The sequence below is a fragment of the Acartia tonsa genome, chromosome 8 (genome assembly GCF_053477335.1).
Source record: "Acartia tonsa isolate MP-2025a chromosome 8, ASM5347733v1, whole genome shotgun sequence".
Lineage (NCBI taxonomy): Eukaryota > Metazoa > Arthropoda > Copepoda > Calanoida > Acartiidae > Acartia > Acartia tonsa.
In genome coordinates this window covers 32,991,403-33,010,719 of record NC_137267.1, presented here as the reverse complement: position 1 = coordinate 33,010,719, position 19,317 = coordinate 32,991,403, and the positions used below count along the sequence as shown (strand labels likewise).

Here is a 19,317-nt window from a genome sequence, read left to right as displayed (position 1 = left end):
TCGAAATGTCCGTCCGTCTGTCTGTCCGTCCGTCTGTCTGTCCGTCCGTCTGTCCGTCTGTCCGTCTGAGACAGAAAGGGGGGAAACGAAATTTTCAGGGATTCGTCAGTTGTTTGGGGTGCTAGATCGATTCCTACATTTTAAGTTTTCATGTTCATCTCCTATTCAACATAACGGCTGAAATTTTCAGGGATTTGATATTTTTATATTCTGCATACTTTAATTAAGTCTTATTGAGATTTGCTTATTGGTTGGAGTGCTAGTTCGATTTCTAGATTTTTAGGTTTTCATGATTTACTTCTATCTGAGATAGACGGCTGATATTTTTAAGGATTAAATAAGTTCACAATTTACTTATCCCCACAAAGTTTCATTAAGATTAGCTAATTTGCTGAGTTGCTAGATCGATTCCTAGATTTTCACGTTATAAATCGTACAATGTTTCGTGATTTTTTAGTTTAGTGTTTTTTATGAAACTGCCATAAAGTTAATTTTTTTCCGGATATCCATACATAATTTTTGAGCTTCGCTACTTATGGATGTTGTCATCCTTGTTTTAGATTAATTTCGCTTTATATTTATACCCTATTCTTGAGTTTTTAATGCACCAAAATGTTTTATGGTAAACTGTTTTTTTTGTACTTACTGTTCAAGAAATCGATTCAGTTATTTATTTTAATTTATATCTTGGGAGCTATATACCTACTAGTACATAGTTTCATCTTTTAACATTTTCTAGTTGTCCATTCTACATATATTATATTACGATATTTACAATTTGCACCCCTTCCTTAAAAAAACATCAATAGGAAAATTAATATCCGTCTATATTTTAAATTAGAGTAAAAACAAATCTCAGTATTTTTATGTGTTTCATGGTAAATGTTTTTTATTTCTTTATTTAGAACGTATATTGATCAAAGGAGGATGTGCACTACAATGATTTGGGCAGGGGGGGGGGGGGGTTACTCGAGAACCCTTAGAGCTATATTGAGCTAATTTCGGATTTAAGCCAAAGTTACTTTTAAGATCATCGGTGACCGCCGCTCCCGCCGAAAACCGACGTTTTCCACCGCCGCCAAAAAAAATTCTCGCCGAAATAGGCAGTTTGGAATCATTTGAGACCATGTTATTTTTTTCAAAAAATTTTCCCCTTATAACTAACTCTGCGGGTAAAATGCAGCCGTTTTTGAGAAAAATAGGTTTGAAAATTTCAAGTTCAATTTTCACCCACTAGAAGTTTTCGCATAACCATGACAAGAAAAGCAAAGATTATTTATTTAAAATTTTGAACAAGTTTGCTTTTATAAAGTTCTTCATAAAATCACTCCTGAAGTGAGTTGATTTATGGCCATTTTTATCAGTTGCTTTGCTAAGGTCACGGAAATTCAGCCTTAAATAAAAGAGGTTTTATGACAGACTTTATAAAAACAAAGCTGTTCCAAATTTTAAATAAATAATCTTTGCTTTTCTTGTCATGGTTATGCGATAACTTCTAGTGGGTGAAAATTGAACTTGAAATTTTCAAACCTATTTTTCTCAAAAACGGCTGCATTTTAGATTTTATTGAAAAGTGAAATAAAGTTACCTAACCTATGGTAATGAAATGCACTATGTCCCAATTTAGGTTCTGACACTAAAGTCAAAGCACCGTCATACGCACTGTGGTACACGTGTAGACTGAGGTACAAAGAAACAATAGTATGCTTCTACCTATATTTTAGAGATAATTGAGTAAAACCTTTTATTGACAATGCAAGGTAATACATATATATTTTTTTAGGATTTACCCCTCTGCACTATGCCGCCTCTGCAGGTCAAGATGGTGCTCTGGGGTGCCTTCTCAACTTTGCTGAGGTATTCATAGTTTCCAGAGACAAGATTTTTGTGCCTCGAACTTTCCATCACTTCAATATACCCGCTACTGTAGCCTAACGCTTTCTCCAGTTGTCTGGAAGGTAATAGGTTCGAATCTAGGCCCGACACCGCGTCATAACTAGTGAAGTTAAAAATGCTGTTAGGTCAGTTGCACTGCACGACATAAATAGTTTAAGTAGGGAAAATGGATTGGGCCAAAATAGGTGCAACTCAATACTATGCACAGCTAGGACTTCCAGACAAAGATCGTGCAATAAAAGGGTTTGTTGTCTTAAGAAGCTTGACCATGCAATTTGCACATCACTGACTAAGGCTGGTCTAGAGATATACTAAGATAGGGTCTCGTGGTGTATCCCATATTTTAAACGCTACCCATGGTTCTTAACATTTTGACATATATAGAGATTGCTAATTTAATGAGCAATTTCATATTCAGTCATATTCTTTTTTTTTATTTAGGGTGGAGAAATTTGGAGCAAGCATTTTTCTGTCCTACATTGTGCAGCCGTGCAGGTCAACATTACTTTTGGTGAAATTTAAATTCAATATCTTATAATGAGGAAGTCGACCACTTTCTTTAGTAGTATTGATGAGAAAAACTTTCGGCACCCCTGTAGGAAGGAAAGTCAAGTAAGTAGCATAGTGGTATTTAAAAATATTTTATTTGTTTTTTTTTATATTTCTCTTGAGAGGGTAGTGGTACTGTCCCCCAAAATAGCTATCAACCTTACCAGGACCTATGAGGAGCTACACTGTACAGGAGAACCATATAGGTTTAGCGGTTAAAGAGACTCTTCGGTACAGACTTTTATACAAGGATTATGTACAATCTGTTTACTAGGGGAAAATGTGAAAAATTTCATTAAATTGCAAATATTTTATAAACAAGTATAATGTACTAAAAGAGTAAAATGCACACACTTTATATTTTCACGGATAAAATTTTTTCAAATATTCCTTTCTGTTTAATAGAGCTATTTTCCTTTTACTATACACATTTAATTAAATAAGGCTGACAACATCAATATGCAAAGCTCAAAAAAGACAAAATTAACCAATACATGTAATTGTAGAGCGACTGCTCCTTTGAAATTAAATAAACACATGGATCTTAAGGGATAAGACAATTGACACTAAAGTGATGTCCTACCCAATGATGATTAACTAAATATATCCCTTCTGTACATAATGATTATTGGTTGAATCGTAGTTAATGAACCAATTAATCAAACTTTAATAAGAAGTATAAAAAAAGTATTATAACTCAACGAATAAGAAAACGTGATAAAAAAAACCTTTGGGTAATAATTTTGCGCTTCGTACATTAAAAAAAAATCCAAGATGTCTAATATTGATGTAGTAAGAGGGTCATTTTATCACGTAATTCCGAATAGCCAAATGTTTATACAATATACATGAAATGGTCAATAATTAGGAACAGTTTAACTTAATAAGAGCATTTGACTACAAGCCAACACCCAACTTTAGAGAATTACGCGAAAAAATGACCCATTTAATTTAGCAACGATGGAGAAAGCATTAAAATTTTAAAATATGCTATCAATCAAACTACCTCTCATTTTTAGGATAGAGACAAATGTGCCAAATTGATTTTAAATGCTTGGGGACAAAAAGAGGTAATGATTTAAAATTATTTTTTTTTCAGCTTTGTTCTAATATTTTGATAACTTATATGTCTAGTATATAGTGTATACGGGTGTTGTGTATATTATTCACAGATTTATTTTTTCTCCTGGTGCAAAAAAATTTCAAACCCCCCCCCCCCCCCTCCCCACCAGTTAAAAAAAAGGAAAAAGTAGGTTGCGGGTAAAATCCGTAAAGGTGTGTGTTTTAAGGCTTAAAAATAGTAGTAGAACGATAATTTTCACTAAATATGTGTATTTCTTATTAAAAAGAACTATAGACAAAATTTCTTTTTAAAAATTTAACAAAATTTTTTATCGTTTTACTACTGTTTTTAACTTAAAACACACAACCTTTACGGATTTTACCCGCAACCTACTTTTCCCTTTCCCATCATTTAAATGGATTGTTGTATCTCTAGTTGAGAGGACAAGTATCTTTTATCTTTTTGCTGATTTTCAATTTTTTCTCAAAATCTTTTTCCTTCTAATTTTTTTCTGGATAATAGTATCAGATGATGTTTTCAGTACACCTTATTTTTTCATTTTTCCTTTACCCCCCCCCCCCCACCCCTCTCCTTAGCTGGGATTCCTATACAGAATATACATACACCCCTATGTGACTATTCAAGGCTGGACGGACTCCCCTGCATACAGTGACTAGTAATAACTATGAATCTAGGTGATGAAAGCTACTAGTAATGGGTGGACTCCTCTATAAGAAGTGACTAGTAATAACTATAAATCTAGGTGATGAATGCTACTAGTAATGGGTAGACTCCTCTATAAGTATTGACTAGTAATAACTATGAATCTAGGTAATGAATGCTACTAGTAAAGGGTGGACTCCTTTGCATACAGCTGCAAGTAACAACGCCATGAAGACCGCCTTGCTGCTCATCAACCAGGGCGCCAACCTTTCAGCTGTGGATAACAAGGAATAAAAATCTACTAAATTATCCCTTACCCAATACAAATATCTATAGTACAAAGTAGAATCGTGTCTGTCTGTCTGTCCGTCCGCTTGTCCCTTAAGATCTCAGTAACCACTGAACCGATCGGATTCTACTCTTTAGGGAATATACCTACTGGTCCTGTGGTGGTTTTAGGATATTTTCTTGGGCGTGGGACACCCCTAACCCACCCAAAAACAAAAAAACTCCTCATCCCCATTTTTTTTTTTTTTTAATTAGCGAATTCGCGTTTTTCTTTGACGAATTTTGGGATACATTCGCATTTTTTTCGGCTGGGTAGGTAATAGAAGATGTGATTATAGCTATTGGGGCAAAGCCCCTAGAGGCTAGGGACGAAGTTTGTTATATTGTGTAATTCTCTTAATTGTCGTTTTCAGCTCTACAGGGTACCCAAACTTTTTAAAGAACTTTTACTTATTCGTTGGCTAGAAGTTGATTATTATCTCTGTATGCGATGTATAAATTAAATCTTGACTTATAAGTCAAAATTATAATTGTTATTATCAAAATAGGTTGAAATTATTGGAGGGAAGTTAGGATAATGTTATTTTTATTTTTCGATTATCATGTTAACTTTAGATATCATTTACCTTAGTCCCCAAAGTTTTATAATAACCTGTCCTTATTCGTTTGCTTAGCAACTTTGAATTTTGACTGGTTTGTTCAAGCGACCAAACGTTTCAACAACTAATTGTAATCTAAAGAAGGGGTAATTTTGTGTATCATCATCGGGGATGTAAATCAATTTGTTGGTCATTGTCTTGTCCCTTTAGATCCCTGAATATAATACACTTAATAGTTTAAAAGATTTTTATATTGTTTGCAGAAGAGAACTCCGTTAATATTGGCAGCGAAGGTAATCTATACACAGTTGTCTGCGGAAACGTAAATAAAAATTTAAATTTTTACTTTTATTTACAAATAACAACAAAAAAGAAAACTAATGGGGGGTGGATACAAGGGACCTTATGAAGCTTCACGTTCAAGCATATTATAACCTCACCTTCCAAGAAGGGGAGTTTAAAATTTTACACACACCCTTTTTTTCTTAATGTTTACGAGTTTATTATTCTTACATAAGTTTTCAAACTTTGGAGGGTAATATTGAAATTTGATTGGGTTGTACAAAGTGACTTTTCAACCATTAAATATCATCTACTTATGAAGTAGATTAGGTATGTCTCAAAGAAAACACTAATATTTTTGTTTATCATTATTGTTCTTATTACTTGGCCTTGTCTATAATCTTTCAGTTGTATACCTAATTTATTTTGTTTTTCTGAACCCGGGGACAATAGTTTATTTTATTATTTTCAGCATGGCCACACAGAACTGGTTAAACTGCTTCTTGATAACCATGCAGAAGTTGCCGATCAAGATTTACTGGGTAATACTGGTCTACACTATGCTTGTTATACAGGTATTAATAATATACTAGTTCTTGATAATCATACAGAGGTTTATGATCAAGATTTACTGGGTAATACTGGTCTACACTATGCTTGTTATACAGGTATTAATAATATACTAGTTCTTGATAATCATACAGGGGTATATGATCAAGATATACTGGGTAATACTGGTCTACACTATGCTTGTTAAGTTGTTATACAGTTATTAATAATATACTAGTTCTTGATAATCATACAGAGATATATGATCAAGATTTACTGGGTAATACTGGTCTACACTATGCTTGTTATACAGTTATTAATGATATACTAGTTCTTGATAATCATACAGAGATATATGATCAAGATATACTGGGTAATACTGGTCTACACTATGCTTGTTATACAGGTATTAATAATATACTAGTTCTTGATAATCATACAGAGATATATGATCAAGATTTACTGGGTAATACTGGTCTACACTATGCTTGTTATACAGGTATTAATAATATACTAGTTCTTGATAATCATACAGAGATATATGATCAAGATATACTGGGTAATTCTGGTCTACACTATGCTTGTTATACAGGTATTAATAATATACTAGTTCTTGATAATCATACAGAGATATATCATTATATGATCAAGATTTACTGGGTAATACTGGTCTGCAATATGCTTGTTGTACAGGTATTAATAATATACTAGTTCTTGATAATCATACAGAGATATATCATTATATGATCAAGATTTACTGGGTAATACTGGTCTGCAATATGCTTGTTGTACAGGTATTAATAATATACTAGTTCTTGATAATCATACAGAGATATATCATTATATGATCAAGATTTACTGGGTAATACTGGTCTACACTATGCTTGTTATACAGGTATTAATAATATACTAGTTCTTGATAATCATACAGAGATATATCATTATATGATCAAGATTTACTGGGTAATACTGGTCTGCAATATGCTTGTTGTACAGGTATTAATAATATACTAGTTCTTGATAATCATACAGAGATATATCATTATATGATCAAGATTTACTGGGTAATACTGGTCTGCAATATGCTTGTTGTACAGGTATTAATAATATACTAGTTCTTGATAATCATACAGAGATATATCATTATATGATCAAGATTTACTGGGTAATACTGGTCTACACTATGCTTGTTATACAGGTATTAATAATATACTAGTTCTTGATAATCATACAGAGATATATGATCAAGATATACTTGGTAATACTGGTCTGCACTATGCTTGTTATACAGGTATTAATAATATACTAGTTCTTGATAATCACATAGGGATATATAATCAAGATATACTGGGTAATACTGGTCTGCACTATGCTTGTTATACAGGTATTAATAATATACTAGTTCTTGATAATCATACAGAGATATATGATCAAGATTTACTGGATAATACTGGTCTACACTATGCTTGTTATACAGGTATTAATAATATACTAGTTCTTGATAAACATACCATACCTTCTTGGGAGAAAATGCGAGAAAATATACTTTAGTCAATTTTACTACTATATTCTATGACTTATTGTACGTATATACCTTAGAAGCTTTTGAGGATCTTAACAAAATGTTCTTTTTGAGGGTGTTGGAGTGCCTATGGGTCCTAGTTAAATTGTCTAATCTGGAAGTTTATAGTTTAAGAAGAGGAAGAAAGGGTTGCAATTTTTTTTATTTTAGGAACTATTTACTAATTTAACCCTTTACAGTCGGGCCCCTTGCCGCACCTTAATCAGTCGGGGGGGGGGGCGTTCAACGCCCCCCCCCCCCTATTATCTCAGTTCCTATTAGAGCTAGAGGGCTAAAAAATTTTGTGCAAGTCCCCTGTGTTATGATGAATTTCCGACCTTTAGTAAGTCAAGGTCAATTTTCGCTTCCTTCACCCTTTTATTTAACAACCTTTGTTTTTAGGTCCTTTTTTACTTATAAATTTCAAACGGCTGTAATTTTTTTATTTTTGAAGCTAAAATAAATTTTTTTTTGCAGAAAATGTTTATCTTTATGTAAATTTTATATTTGAAATATCACAATATAATTTCCGCGGCCGCAGCTGTACTTGGCAGCTGCCAGCCGCGGCAGTCGGCGGTCGGCAGGAAAACGGCGGCGGATCTTTATGAAATTTTAATACATCATGTAGACATGTAAGAAAAGCTTAAGTTTAAAATTTGAAGTCTCTAAGTCAAAAATTGCGGCCACAGGAGCCTTTTAAAGATTTCTGGAGACCTGGAGGATCAGGACCTGCAGGATCATACCGGGAACCTAAAATTGACTTGAACACCTGTATTTAATATGAGGATGTACTACTAGAGGATATTTTAGTATTTTGGTAAGATAAAATGCTTTGTTTAAGTCAAAAAAATATTTTTGCTCTTTACCTGGATGACCCTGCCAGGTTTGCTGGCATCCTGTGCCCGCCAGGATGGAGATATTCAAAAAATTTCAACTCTCAGTTATGTCTCATACCCACACTTAAAAAGTCAAGCAGTTTGGGCTCTTTATCTTTCACACACAGAAAATGAGATAGAAAAAACCGGATGGGGGGGCGTTCAACGCCCCCCCCCCGACCGTTAAGGGTTAATTAAAATTAATTTGCGATTCTGATGAATAAGAGTGTGACTTTTAGTGGTTGTGATGGTTCACCTGGTGTTCCTATCTAGCCTAGTTGTTATAACATAATTGGAATGACGAAAACGTTAAATATGTATGGGAGATATTTATATTATGATTCTTTACACAAAGCAACAAAATTATCGACTGCTATAGCGTTTGTGTTGTGGCTATATTTTATAGAATTAACCAGTTTTTTTTGTCTGTACTTAAGGATCTCGCTAACCACTGAACTGATATGGTTCTCCTTTACAATGTAGCGTTTCTTAGGTCCTAGGAAGACTTTTAACTATTATTGGGGAGGCTACCATTCCCCACCCCACCAACAGAAAAAAATACGCCTTAAACTTTTTAAAAAAATAAAAACTTAGTGTAGGATCGACTTCACCCTCACACACATCAAGTGCCCCTAGATGCCTTCAGGGGCAAAGCCAATAGTTTTATTATAAAACATTTACATGATACAACAAAGTTTTGCATTGAGATATTACTCGGATTGTTTTAGTTTTTCTGTTTATAAAATCTTAGTAATTTAGTAATTTTGTGTTAAATCTTTTAATTATTCTTGCTTTTTCTTCATAATGTTCTTTTCCTTAGCTAGTGAAGGTTTTGTTGTGAAAAGTATCAACAATTTTGGGGGTATAAATTGTTTTTGAAGTAATACTATTAAAGAATGCAATTTGCTTGAGCCCTATTAAGAGGGGTAAGCCACCAATAAATATTTATTGAAGACACTGTACATAGCATTAATTTCTTACCTTTACTTTTATTTGAGGGAAGGGGAGGTTGGGGGGTGGGATGCTCCTCCCCCCCGAAAAATATTTTGAAACAATTACAGAACAACTTTGTAAACATATTTAATGAGACCAAAAACCTTATCGGTGCTGCATTTTGCAAGATTAGATACTAAGGTTCGGACGCTTGGCTGGAAAAAACATATTACTTTGTATTATACAAAAAGATGCGCCCATAAAATCTAGGGGTTTCGAATTCGATGTTGAAAGAAAAATAGCCTAAAACCACCTTTGGCACCTATGTGAAGTTATATAGAGAACTTATTTTGAAATAATAGGCTACAGACAAAAAAACCTCACTACTTTAAATATTAGGATATAAATCCACTGAAGAAGACCCAAGCCTATTTATATTCCTGACTACTGTATAAGGATTAATGAATAAGATGAATTAATATTATGTCATAATGTTATTTGCAGTATATTCAATAATCATATTTAGTGTCACATACACGCATTTTTGCGTAATAAATGGATATACATAGCTTCTGATATAAGTAGGACGATGTTCATCTGAAGCTTATGTTCTGGGTTTGTGACTCAATATTAATAGAAAAATCTCCTCCCTCCCCCCCCCCCCAGGGAGGGAGGGGACATTGGGCTTTTTATTACACTGGTTACCAAAGTTTTATGATAGTTTTCTTATTCGTTGGCTCAATAACTTCGGGAACTTTTATTGAATATTGATTGGTTGGTTCGTTAAGTTGAGTGTCTAAAGTTTTCAATCACCAATTGTAATATTTATAAGGAAGGGTTTTTGTGATAATTCATTGGGATTATACATCAATTTATCGGCTATTGTCTTATCCCTTTAGATCCCTGCCCCCCCCCCTCTCTCTCTTAGAGGTAATGATAATAATGAATACTGGTATTAATCTTATAATTTTACATTTTACTAACCGCAGAAAGCTATGTTTTAAAAAAGAATTCTGAAAACTTACGGTTTGTATGTTTTTACAGGAAAGTACAGTAATCTCTCAATTTTAAAAGGCATCAGTTTTCATGAGAACAAAACATGTTTAACAGATTCCTTTGATATTGAAAATATACATCGAGTATCGCATAATAAAGGGGGGGGGGGGTTAATGCAACCATCTCGTAATCAATGTATAAATGGCACTTAGAATTCGAATTTTGATCAAAAATTCTGCATAAGTAATCCTTGGTAGGTCTATTTTCCCTAAATCGAACAAAAAAGTTGAAAAAGTAACGGTTAACGGCTCAGCCGTTGTTTTTTTGGCTATTTTTAGGGCAAATCTGTTATAAATTACGTAGGAATCAACTTTTTAAAACATATTTTTGCTTTAAATCATGTGAAATAATACAAAAACAACATTTTCAGATCTCTAGTACCAGCAACTACCGGCTGGAACCGTTTGAAAACATTTTGGAGCAGAAAATAGTATTATGTGGAGATAATTTTGTGATGATTTGCATTGAAAATAGCCCAAAAAATGGCTAAACTGCTGAGCCGCCAGCTGTTAGCCGTTATTTTTCCAACTTTTTGTTCGATTTAGGGAAAATAGACCTACCAAGGATTACTCATGTAGAATTTTAGATCAAAATTCGAATTCTAAGTGCCATTTATACATTGATTACGAGATGATTGCATTAAACCCACCCCCCCCCCCTTATGTAGCTTTGTATTTGTAAATATTATACAAATGAAAAATGTACTGTACATAAAAATAAGTTCGAATATATTTATTCAAGATTTTTTGTCGTAAGAAAATTGATATTAAATAAACATGATTAAACTATGGTGATAAGGCTAATCTATATATGCTAATATAATTGTATGACCATGTATCAAGGAGCTTTAAAACTGTAGGTAGAGAACTTGAAATTGTTGAGAGCTCAATAATTGTAAGAAAAATGGAAAATTAACAATAGGATATATTTTTCTCTTTACGTAATTTAGCTATAAGCAATTTGGAATGAGGAATTAGGTTTCCAGTATGGTTAAGTAATCGAGTAATATCCGCTTGATTAGAACCGGTTCTAAGCCATACTGAAAAATCATGTATAGCATCGTATTACAGACAATTTTTTATTTTAATTTCTGCGGAAAACTGTCAATAATACGATGCGATAGATAACTATGAAGGCGTAAAACTAAAGTAATGTTTAAGTCCATTGCCTTAGCTAATATTGAGATCTTAAACTACAGACAAAAAAAATGTTACTATAAGTTTTCATCATGGGAAGAATATATTTAGGTGATAACAAAACCGCCACCGGCATATTGGAACACATGGAACAGAAAGAGCTGCATGATTGGGTGTCACTACAGAACAATATCGGAAAAACTCCACTTCACCTGGCTGCTGGACAAGGTCAGGATGGAATAGTTTTTATTGCACTAGCTTTGTCTAGTCTTGATTGATGATGTTTTTTTCTGAGAGAGAGGGGACAATGAGCTGTTTATAACACTAGTCCCCAAAGTTTTATAATAGCGTTTTCTTATTCGTTGGCTTAACAACTTTGGGGACTTTATTAAGTTGAGTGTTCAAACGTTTCAACAGCTACTTTTAATCTACAGATGGGGTAATCTTATGTAAAGCCTATCCATTTTATAATCTGTTTATTTGCCATTCTAGATGTCCCTGTGGATTAATTCTAGTCAAAATCTTGATCAGGCGCGTGCGAGATGGTGTTGAGAGTTTTTATTATCACCGCCCCCCCCCCTCCAAAAAAAAAACAATACATTATTCTAAATTCCATTATAGATGAATTTTCTCTTTATTTAACTATTTTTGTAAGATTAAAAGGGTTAAATGACCTATCATGCACACCACACTCTACAAAATCTTGTACACGCATCTTCTTCACATTTTTTCATATATTAGTGTTCAGAGAGAAAGCTAATTTTACCTTTTCTATAATGGTCAAAGTTTAAATTAAATAACATAAGTATAATAGTTGCTAGTACGGGACTTTTGGTAAAATGCAGTGACACGAGGGACACATTAAGCACGTCAAGAATTCTCCCCCACCTCAAAAAAAAGAATAATTAGAATAAATAAGATTCTACATCTAGATTCTGCATCTTATCAAAAATATACCTTGCATAAGATAAACCTTTTTTGGATCATGGAAAGAAAACAAAGTAGCGGGTTTCGTCGAATTTTCACAGTAGCTTTTGATGGGTTATTATAGGTTAGGCTTGGTAAATGTTAATGATTAGGTACCCCTTAGGAAAAAAGCTACTGTGAAAATACGACGAAACCCGCTGCTTCGTTTTCTTTTCATGATCCCAATTGTTTAACTTTCATATTTTAGGTTTGGTTGAGACAACTAAGATGTTGTTAATGGCGGACGCTTCTGTTACCATTACTGATTCTGATGGTAAATAGATAGATAGATAGATTTTAGACAGATAGATATCAGTTATTGGAATAGAGTTAATATATAATATAGACACACTCTCTAAATCATACAATAGGAAAAAAGTGGGGGAACAACCCGGTCATACTACCTACAGGTTAGAAAAATCGTACAAATTTTAGTGACAAACGGCGTTTATTTTCTCATTCGCATAATGAGCGCATTACATAGGATAAAGCTTTGCTTGGTAAAATTGTATCGTGTATAACAAACATAAATGAAGGTGTTTGTCTGCTAGCTTTTCCTTTTTAAGTTTGACGGATTTTGGGGTCATATGGACCCCAAAGAAGATAAAGTATAGAATAGAATCCAGGTAGAAGATTCTGCCTGGCTAGCCTGAAGTAAAATTGGAACTTTTGAAAGACCAAAACGGCTATAAGGCTGTTAGTAAATAACATAATTTCAGTAATTATTCAGAAAAAATATTCAAAATAAATTCCTTTTGCAATAGTTTACTAAAAGCCATGTACCCAAGAATCCAGCTTCCTCTTCCCTATTCACAATGGATTAAAAATGAATTTAATGTGCATATTAAGCCTTAAAAAATTTAATTATGTAAATTTTACCAAAAAAATATTGGTCTCAGTATTTATATTATAAAACTAGGTTGCGCTCTTATGTTTGTTTTTAAACAGCTGATTTATACATGATAGCAACTACATCCATACATTAACTTGTGGAAGGGGGGGATGGGGGAGGAAGGGGCTGTACCCATTTAGCTAACCCTTTAAAATTACAAATGTAGTCAATTTGTACTTACCAAAATTAAAACAAGAGTATGTACTAGTGACAACTAGTCATTGTGATTTGTACTTTAGCATTATTGTCTTTACTGCGCAAGTCAAAGATTCCTTCAAATTTCCCAGAAATATTTAGGGTTTTCATTTCTATTCCTCCTTATTCTATGATGGACCCTCTAGATATATTATGTTTATTGTTATTGGTTATACCTTTACTTGGATACATATATTTATAGATAGTTACATTTATGTTAGAAATGAGATATTTTTACATAATCTATGACGATCAACGTCAAAGTTTTTCTATTCTTTTCTTTCATAAAAGTTTAGGTTTTCCATGATTCGATATTCGTACTATTTTAAAACAAACAAGGAGGACAACATCCAAAAAAGCGAAGTAATACTAACAAACATTAACACTTGTAGAGTGTCAGAGCGGAATAAGCTGAATAATAATGTATAAAATTGTAAGGTATTTTGTTGGTAAACTGTTTAAATGGAGAAAACTGTTTAAGGACATAATTACATTTTTAAGACTTGAATTTAGAGATGCTAACTTGTACCTTGTTAAGTTGTTGTAATTTAATAGGAATCAGTATTCCAAAATTTAGATGAATAGGATAATCATATCATACAAAAATTTGTTGTGAAAAAAGTAAAAAAATCAACATGTTTTAAATGAACGAACGTACTCTCTGGTAACGATTATAGAGTTGTACCTGAATTGTACCTAATTGTTATAGGAATCATCATGCAAAGTTTGAAATCGATAGGACAATTCTAACATGCTTACATTAACGAATATGTATAACCGTTACGTCCGGACGGACCGACTCTAATTACAGAAAAGCAAAGCTTTTAAAAATACCTTACTTTAACAAACAATGATAATAAAATATATAAAGAATGAATAGATCACACTTATATTCACTATAAAAGATTAGGCATTGTCCATCAAATAATTATAGAAGCATACAAACCCCTCTTCCATCCTATTACTTTTTGAATATGCTATGTATTTATGATGCTTCATTAACAGCAAAGCTTCTCTATAATTCCAAATACCCATCCGTCTGTCAGATATCAGAATGTTTATAGGGATACATGATTTTTGAACTGCTATTTAAGATTGATTGCTGTTTTTTGTTTGTCAGTCTATCGGTACTGTTCTGAGGTACATTAAATGTTTATAGGAAATATATATTTTCTCAGTTGTTATTAAAGAAAGAGAGCTGAAATTTTGTGTAAAGATTCACATGACCACTAAGCATCTACTACAGAACTCAATATGTCCGTCAGACTGTCTGATATACACTCTTTTCTTCCTTGCTTTACGTTGAATTAAGGTGTAGGGCCTAGGGGGGGCAGGTAAGCTGAAAAAGGAATATACCGAATTTTGTTATATAATAAAAAACTATGAAAGAAATTTGAGAAATTCATATTTTATAAAAAGAAATAAGAATAAGAATTTTTGTTTCAAAGTTAAAGAGAAATATTATATAATAGTTTAAAACTTTATACTTATATTCATTTTATTCAGATTTTTTTAACAAGGATGATAACATTTTGAATCTCAATTAATATATATTTTGAAGCATTTAAAAAAGTATTTAAGTAAAAGGGTAAAATAATTTCGTATTTTACTGGCTTGGCCCTTTGTGGCCACATTGGGCAGAGGATTTCCCCAGACTTTTTTTTCCAAATTCAAGTAGTGCAGTTGCATTTATAATACCTTTTGGTGAAAAAAACACTTGTGTAAAAATATTAACCATTTTGGACAAGTATTATGCCAAGTAATTACACTTAGAAATTTTTAAGCCCCCCTATGTGGGTCAAAAATTCATTGCAACTGAAAAAATCCCCTTACCTGTGGCCATCAAAATATGTGGTTATCCAATATTTTTTTAATTTCCGCGAAAAACTGTTTGTAAATATTTTTTTGTTTTCTTCTTGTTTACTGCTACATCCTAATTGCAGAGAAGACTTACTTTAAATAATAACGCAGTTATTAGTAGCGAAGCTACTCTATAATTCGAAATGTCCGTCTGTCTGAGACAAAGTGGGGGAAAAGTGATTTTCTCGGCTCCTATTAAAGAGCTGAAATTTTTAGTGTAGATTCCCATGACATATGCGCATCTACTCAAAAGATTATTTTTTCCTGATGTCTATCACTAAATTTTAAGCTTTGCTACTTATAGATGTTGTCATCCTTGTTGTAATTTAAACTTGTTATGTATATTCCAAAATTAATGAAAATTTTTGCTCCCACTCAATTATAGTTATTTTGTACGTATCAAATATCTTTTTTGATAATCGTCTACCTAATGATTTTCTGAAATTAAATTATTTTATATCCATGAATTCAGCAAATAAGCCAGAATAACGAACATTGACAAATAATCTTATTTAACATTCATCAATATTAAAAGTCTTAACAAAAATTCCTAGTAAATCAACCCAAAAAGTACTTGAATTCAGGGTGCATAATATTGACTTTTTTTGGTACATTTTAAGAAAATGACGTAAAAAATTGGACTATGTATCAGGGACGTCCAAGCTTTTAAATTTTTTTTTTGGGGGGGGGTAAAATTTTGAAAATAAAATTTTGGCACCCCCAAGCTCATTTTGGGGGGGGGGGGGTTAATCTTTATTTCATAGAGGTATTTTTTTTATTTGGGGGAGGGGGTAAAAATTGAAAATCCAAAATTCATTTGTGGGGGGGGGGGGTAATCACCCCTTTACCCCCCCCCCCCCCCCTTGGACGTCTATGCTATGTATATTCTAAAAGTAAAGAAAATTTGTCACTTTCCATTTTAAAAATTTGTACCTATCGGATACTATACTATTACAAATAATCGTTCTTGTTCTTAGGCAATCCGCCTGCATTATGCTGCGCCAAAGATGACGATACTGCTACTTGTTTAGCTATGATACTAGCTGCTTGTGAGGCTATACCAACACATGAATATAGGTAGGTTATATAATATATACCTGTCCTCTATAGGGATGTGATACAGCCACTTGTTTAGCTATGATACTAGCTGCTTGTGAGGCTATACCAACACATGAATATAGGTAGGTTATATAATATATACCTGTCCTGTATAGGGATGTGATACAGCTACTTGTTTAGCTATGATACTAGCTGCTTGTGAGCAGGGAAATAAGGTTTCTTTTTTCTCAAAATTCTTTCTCATACTTGAGTTTTCTAAATTAGATAAAAATTGCACTTACTATTTTCTTCATATTTTCTGAATAAACCTGGTTTTCATGGTCTTTCGGCGAAAACTCTCAAATTTGATTAATTGCCCATTATCCCATCCCCTCCCGCGAACTTAAAATTAAATATGATACAATAGATTTAAATAAAAATGTAAAATCATGGTAAAATATTATAAATATAAAGGGATAATGTATCTGAAGAAAAACTATTATTTCAACACTGTAAAAGGAGAACCATATCGGTGTTGTGATTAGCGAGATCCTTCAGTACACACAGAAAGAGATCCTATTACTTTATTTTGGTCATTATGTAAACAAAGTTACTATTAAAAGAAGGCGTCTTAACTTTTTTGCTTTTTATTTAAGATAGCTAGCCGGTGCTTTTAGTAAGTAGTAGATGTAAAATTTTCCATAGAATTCAGATATGCAATCGTTTTTTTTGTAGACCTCTTATTTTTGAAGTAATTTAAGTTTTTAAAAAAAATAGTTAAGTCGGTTTTAAGGTACTAAAACGCAACAAATTAAAAGAAGAAAATTGCCAGTATGAACAAAATTTGTAAGATCTTTAATTTGACACCTTACTTTTTAAATTCTGTTGAGTAATTATTGAAAAAATCTATTTTTTTAACCTCGTTTTAATCAAAACTTTAAACCTAAATATTTTCTCAAACAGACATAAAAAATATGGGTTCATATATACCTTTAGAATCAGAAAATTATTACAAATCCATTCTAAGCAAAATTGAAAAAGTTTTATAAAATCATAATAAAAAATATAAGTTTATTTTAAGAATCATAATTTTCGACTTTAAAGGGTTGACTTGAACAAAACCTGAACAAAACCCAAACAAATGTACATACACTGTAACAGATATTTAAACACAAGAAACAATAATGCATTTTTAACTGCATTGTTTTGAAGTTTATAAACAGATTGCAGCATATTTGTTCATAATTTTTCATTCTTTACATGTTATGTAAGTATCACTATTTTTATTGTAGTATCTATTGTATATATTGTATGAACATTATCCTTTTTTTTGTCAATTCTATTGGTTAAGTTTTGAGTTGAAGCTTCTTGATTTGTCAATTTTGAGATTTTTGATTGGCTAGTTTAATAGTTACAATTAAGTGTTGCCTGTAAAAATATATTATTTTAGGCCATTTTTATTTTTTTAAGGTTTTACTTTTTTCAATTTTGCTTAGAATGGATTCGTAATATTTTTCTGATTCTAAAGGTATATATGAACCAATATTTTTTTTATGTCTGTTTGAGAAAATATTTAGGTTTAAAGTTTTGATTAAAACGAGGTTAAAAAAATATATTATTTCAATATATTTTTTTTAAAAAACTTAAATTACTTCAAAAATAAGAGGTCTACAAAAAAATTGCATATCTGAATTCTATAGAAAATTTTACATCTACTACGTACTAAAAGCACCGGCTAGCTATCTTAAATAAAAAGTTAAGACGCCTTCTTTTGAAAAATAGTTTTAATTTCAGATGCATTATCCCTTGTTCATTTAAAAATGCATTTTTTACTTGCATAATTGTTTTTAGGCAATCTCTTTGTTCTGTCAATTCTTCTAGAAGGTAAAAAAAATTTTTATAATTAGAGAGAGAGGTGAAAAGTCCCCAAAGTTTTATAATAACTTTTTCTTATTCGTAGGATTGACATCTTTGGGGACTCTTGTTAATTTTGATTAGTTGGCTCAGTTGAGTGTTCAAACGTTTCTACCATTAATTTTAATTCACTGAAGGGGTAATTTTGTGTATCCTCATTGGGAAAATACATTAATTTATCGGACTTTGTATTATCCATGTAGATCTCTGATTATTATTTAGAATTAGGAAAATTAGGGGAAATATGAAAATTTTTATAATTAATTAGGAACTAGAGTAAAATATTAAATAATAATATTTGTGTCTAATTATTCTAATAAAATTTTTATAATTCCAGACACAATATTGATTTTGTTTTAGATTAGACAGAGTATTTGATTATGTTAGTTTAATACTAAACAAAAAATTATTTTAAAAACTGGTGTTTTCCTCTTAGGAAATTTTTTTTCAATTTTGAAAATTTGAGTAACCCCCCCCCCCCCCCCACCCCCCGCTAACGAACAACTATTTTAGTTTAGGTTAGGTTAGATTAGGTTATAGGCTAGGGAGCCGAGCGCTGCGGCTAGGCACGCAAGGGGGCCGAGCGCTGCGGCTAGGCAGGCAAGGGAGCCGAGCGCTGCGGCCAGAGTTGTTCGTTGTTGGGGGGGGGGGGGATACTCAAATTTTCAATATTGAAAAAAAAATTCTAAGAGGATACTACCCCTACAAGTTCTCAGCTATAATAAAAATTTATATATAACATCATATTACATTACGCTGCGGCTAGGCAGGCAAGGGAGCCGAGCGCTGCGGCCAGAGTTGTTCGTTGTTGGGGGGGGGGGGGGGGGGGGGTACTCAAATTTTCAAAATTGAAAAAAAAATTTCCAAGAGGATAATACCAAAAAACTTATTTGACGCATACATTCTTGCTCGCAGCAAAGCAACTTTATAATTAGGGTCTACAAGTCGCAAAAAACTATATCTGCCTTTATTTACCAAGTACACTAATCTGTTCTTTTTATG

General features: G+C 32.4%; 1 protein-coding gene across 17 annotated transcripts in view; it reads left to right on the top strand.

Annotated features, from left to right (window-relative positions):
- Positions 1-19,317, top strand: part of LOC145326750 (uncharacterized) — an 83,420-nt gene that overhangs the window by 59,641 nt on the left and 4,462 nt on the right. For all 17 annotated transcript variants that reach the window (XM_080170152.1, XM_080170146.1, XM_080170149.1 and 14 more), the window contains exons 31-40: positions 1,784-1,857; positions 2,338-2,391; positions 3,465-3,515; positions 4,340-4,459; positions 5,322-5,351; positions 5,813-5,915; positions 11,562-11,678; positions 12,625-12,690; positions 16,341-16,440; positions 18,253-18,285. In XM_080170152.1, coding sequence (XP_080026278.1) covers positions 1,784-1,857; positions 2,338-2,391; positions 3,465-3,515; positions 4,340-4,459; positions 5,322-5,351; positions 5,813-5,915; positions 11,562-11,678; positions 12,625-12,690; positions 16,341-16,440; positions 18,253-18,285 — 748 coding nt within the window. The remainder of the gene's footprint in view (positions 1-1,783; positions 1,858-2,337; positions 2,392-3,464; positions 3,516-4,339; positions 4,460-5,321; positions 5,352-5,812; positions 5,916-11,561; positions 11,679-12,624; positions 12,691-16,340; positions 16,441-18,252; positions 18,286-19,317) is intronic.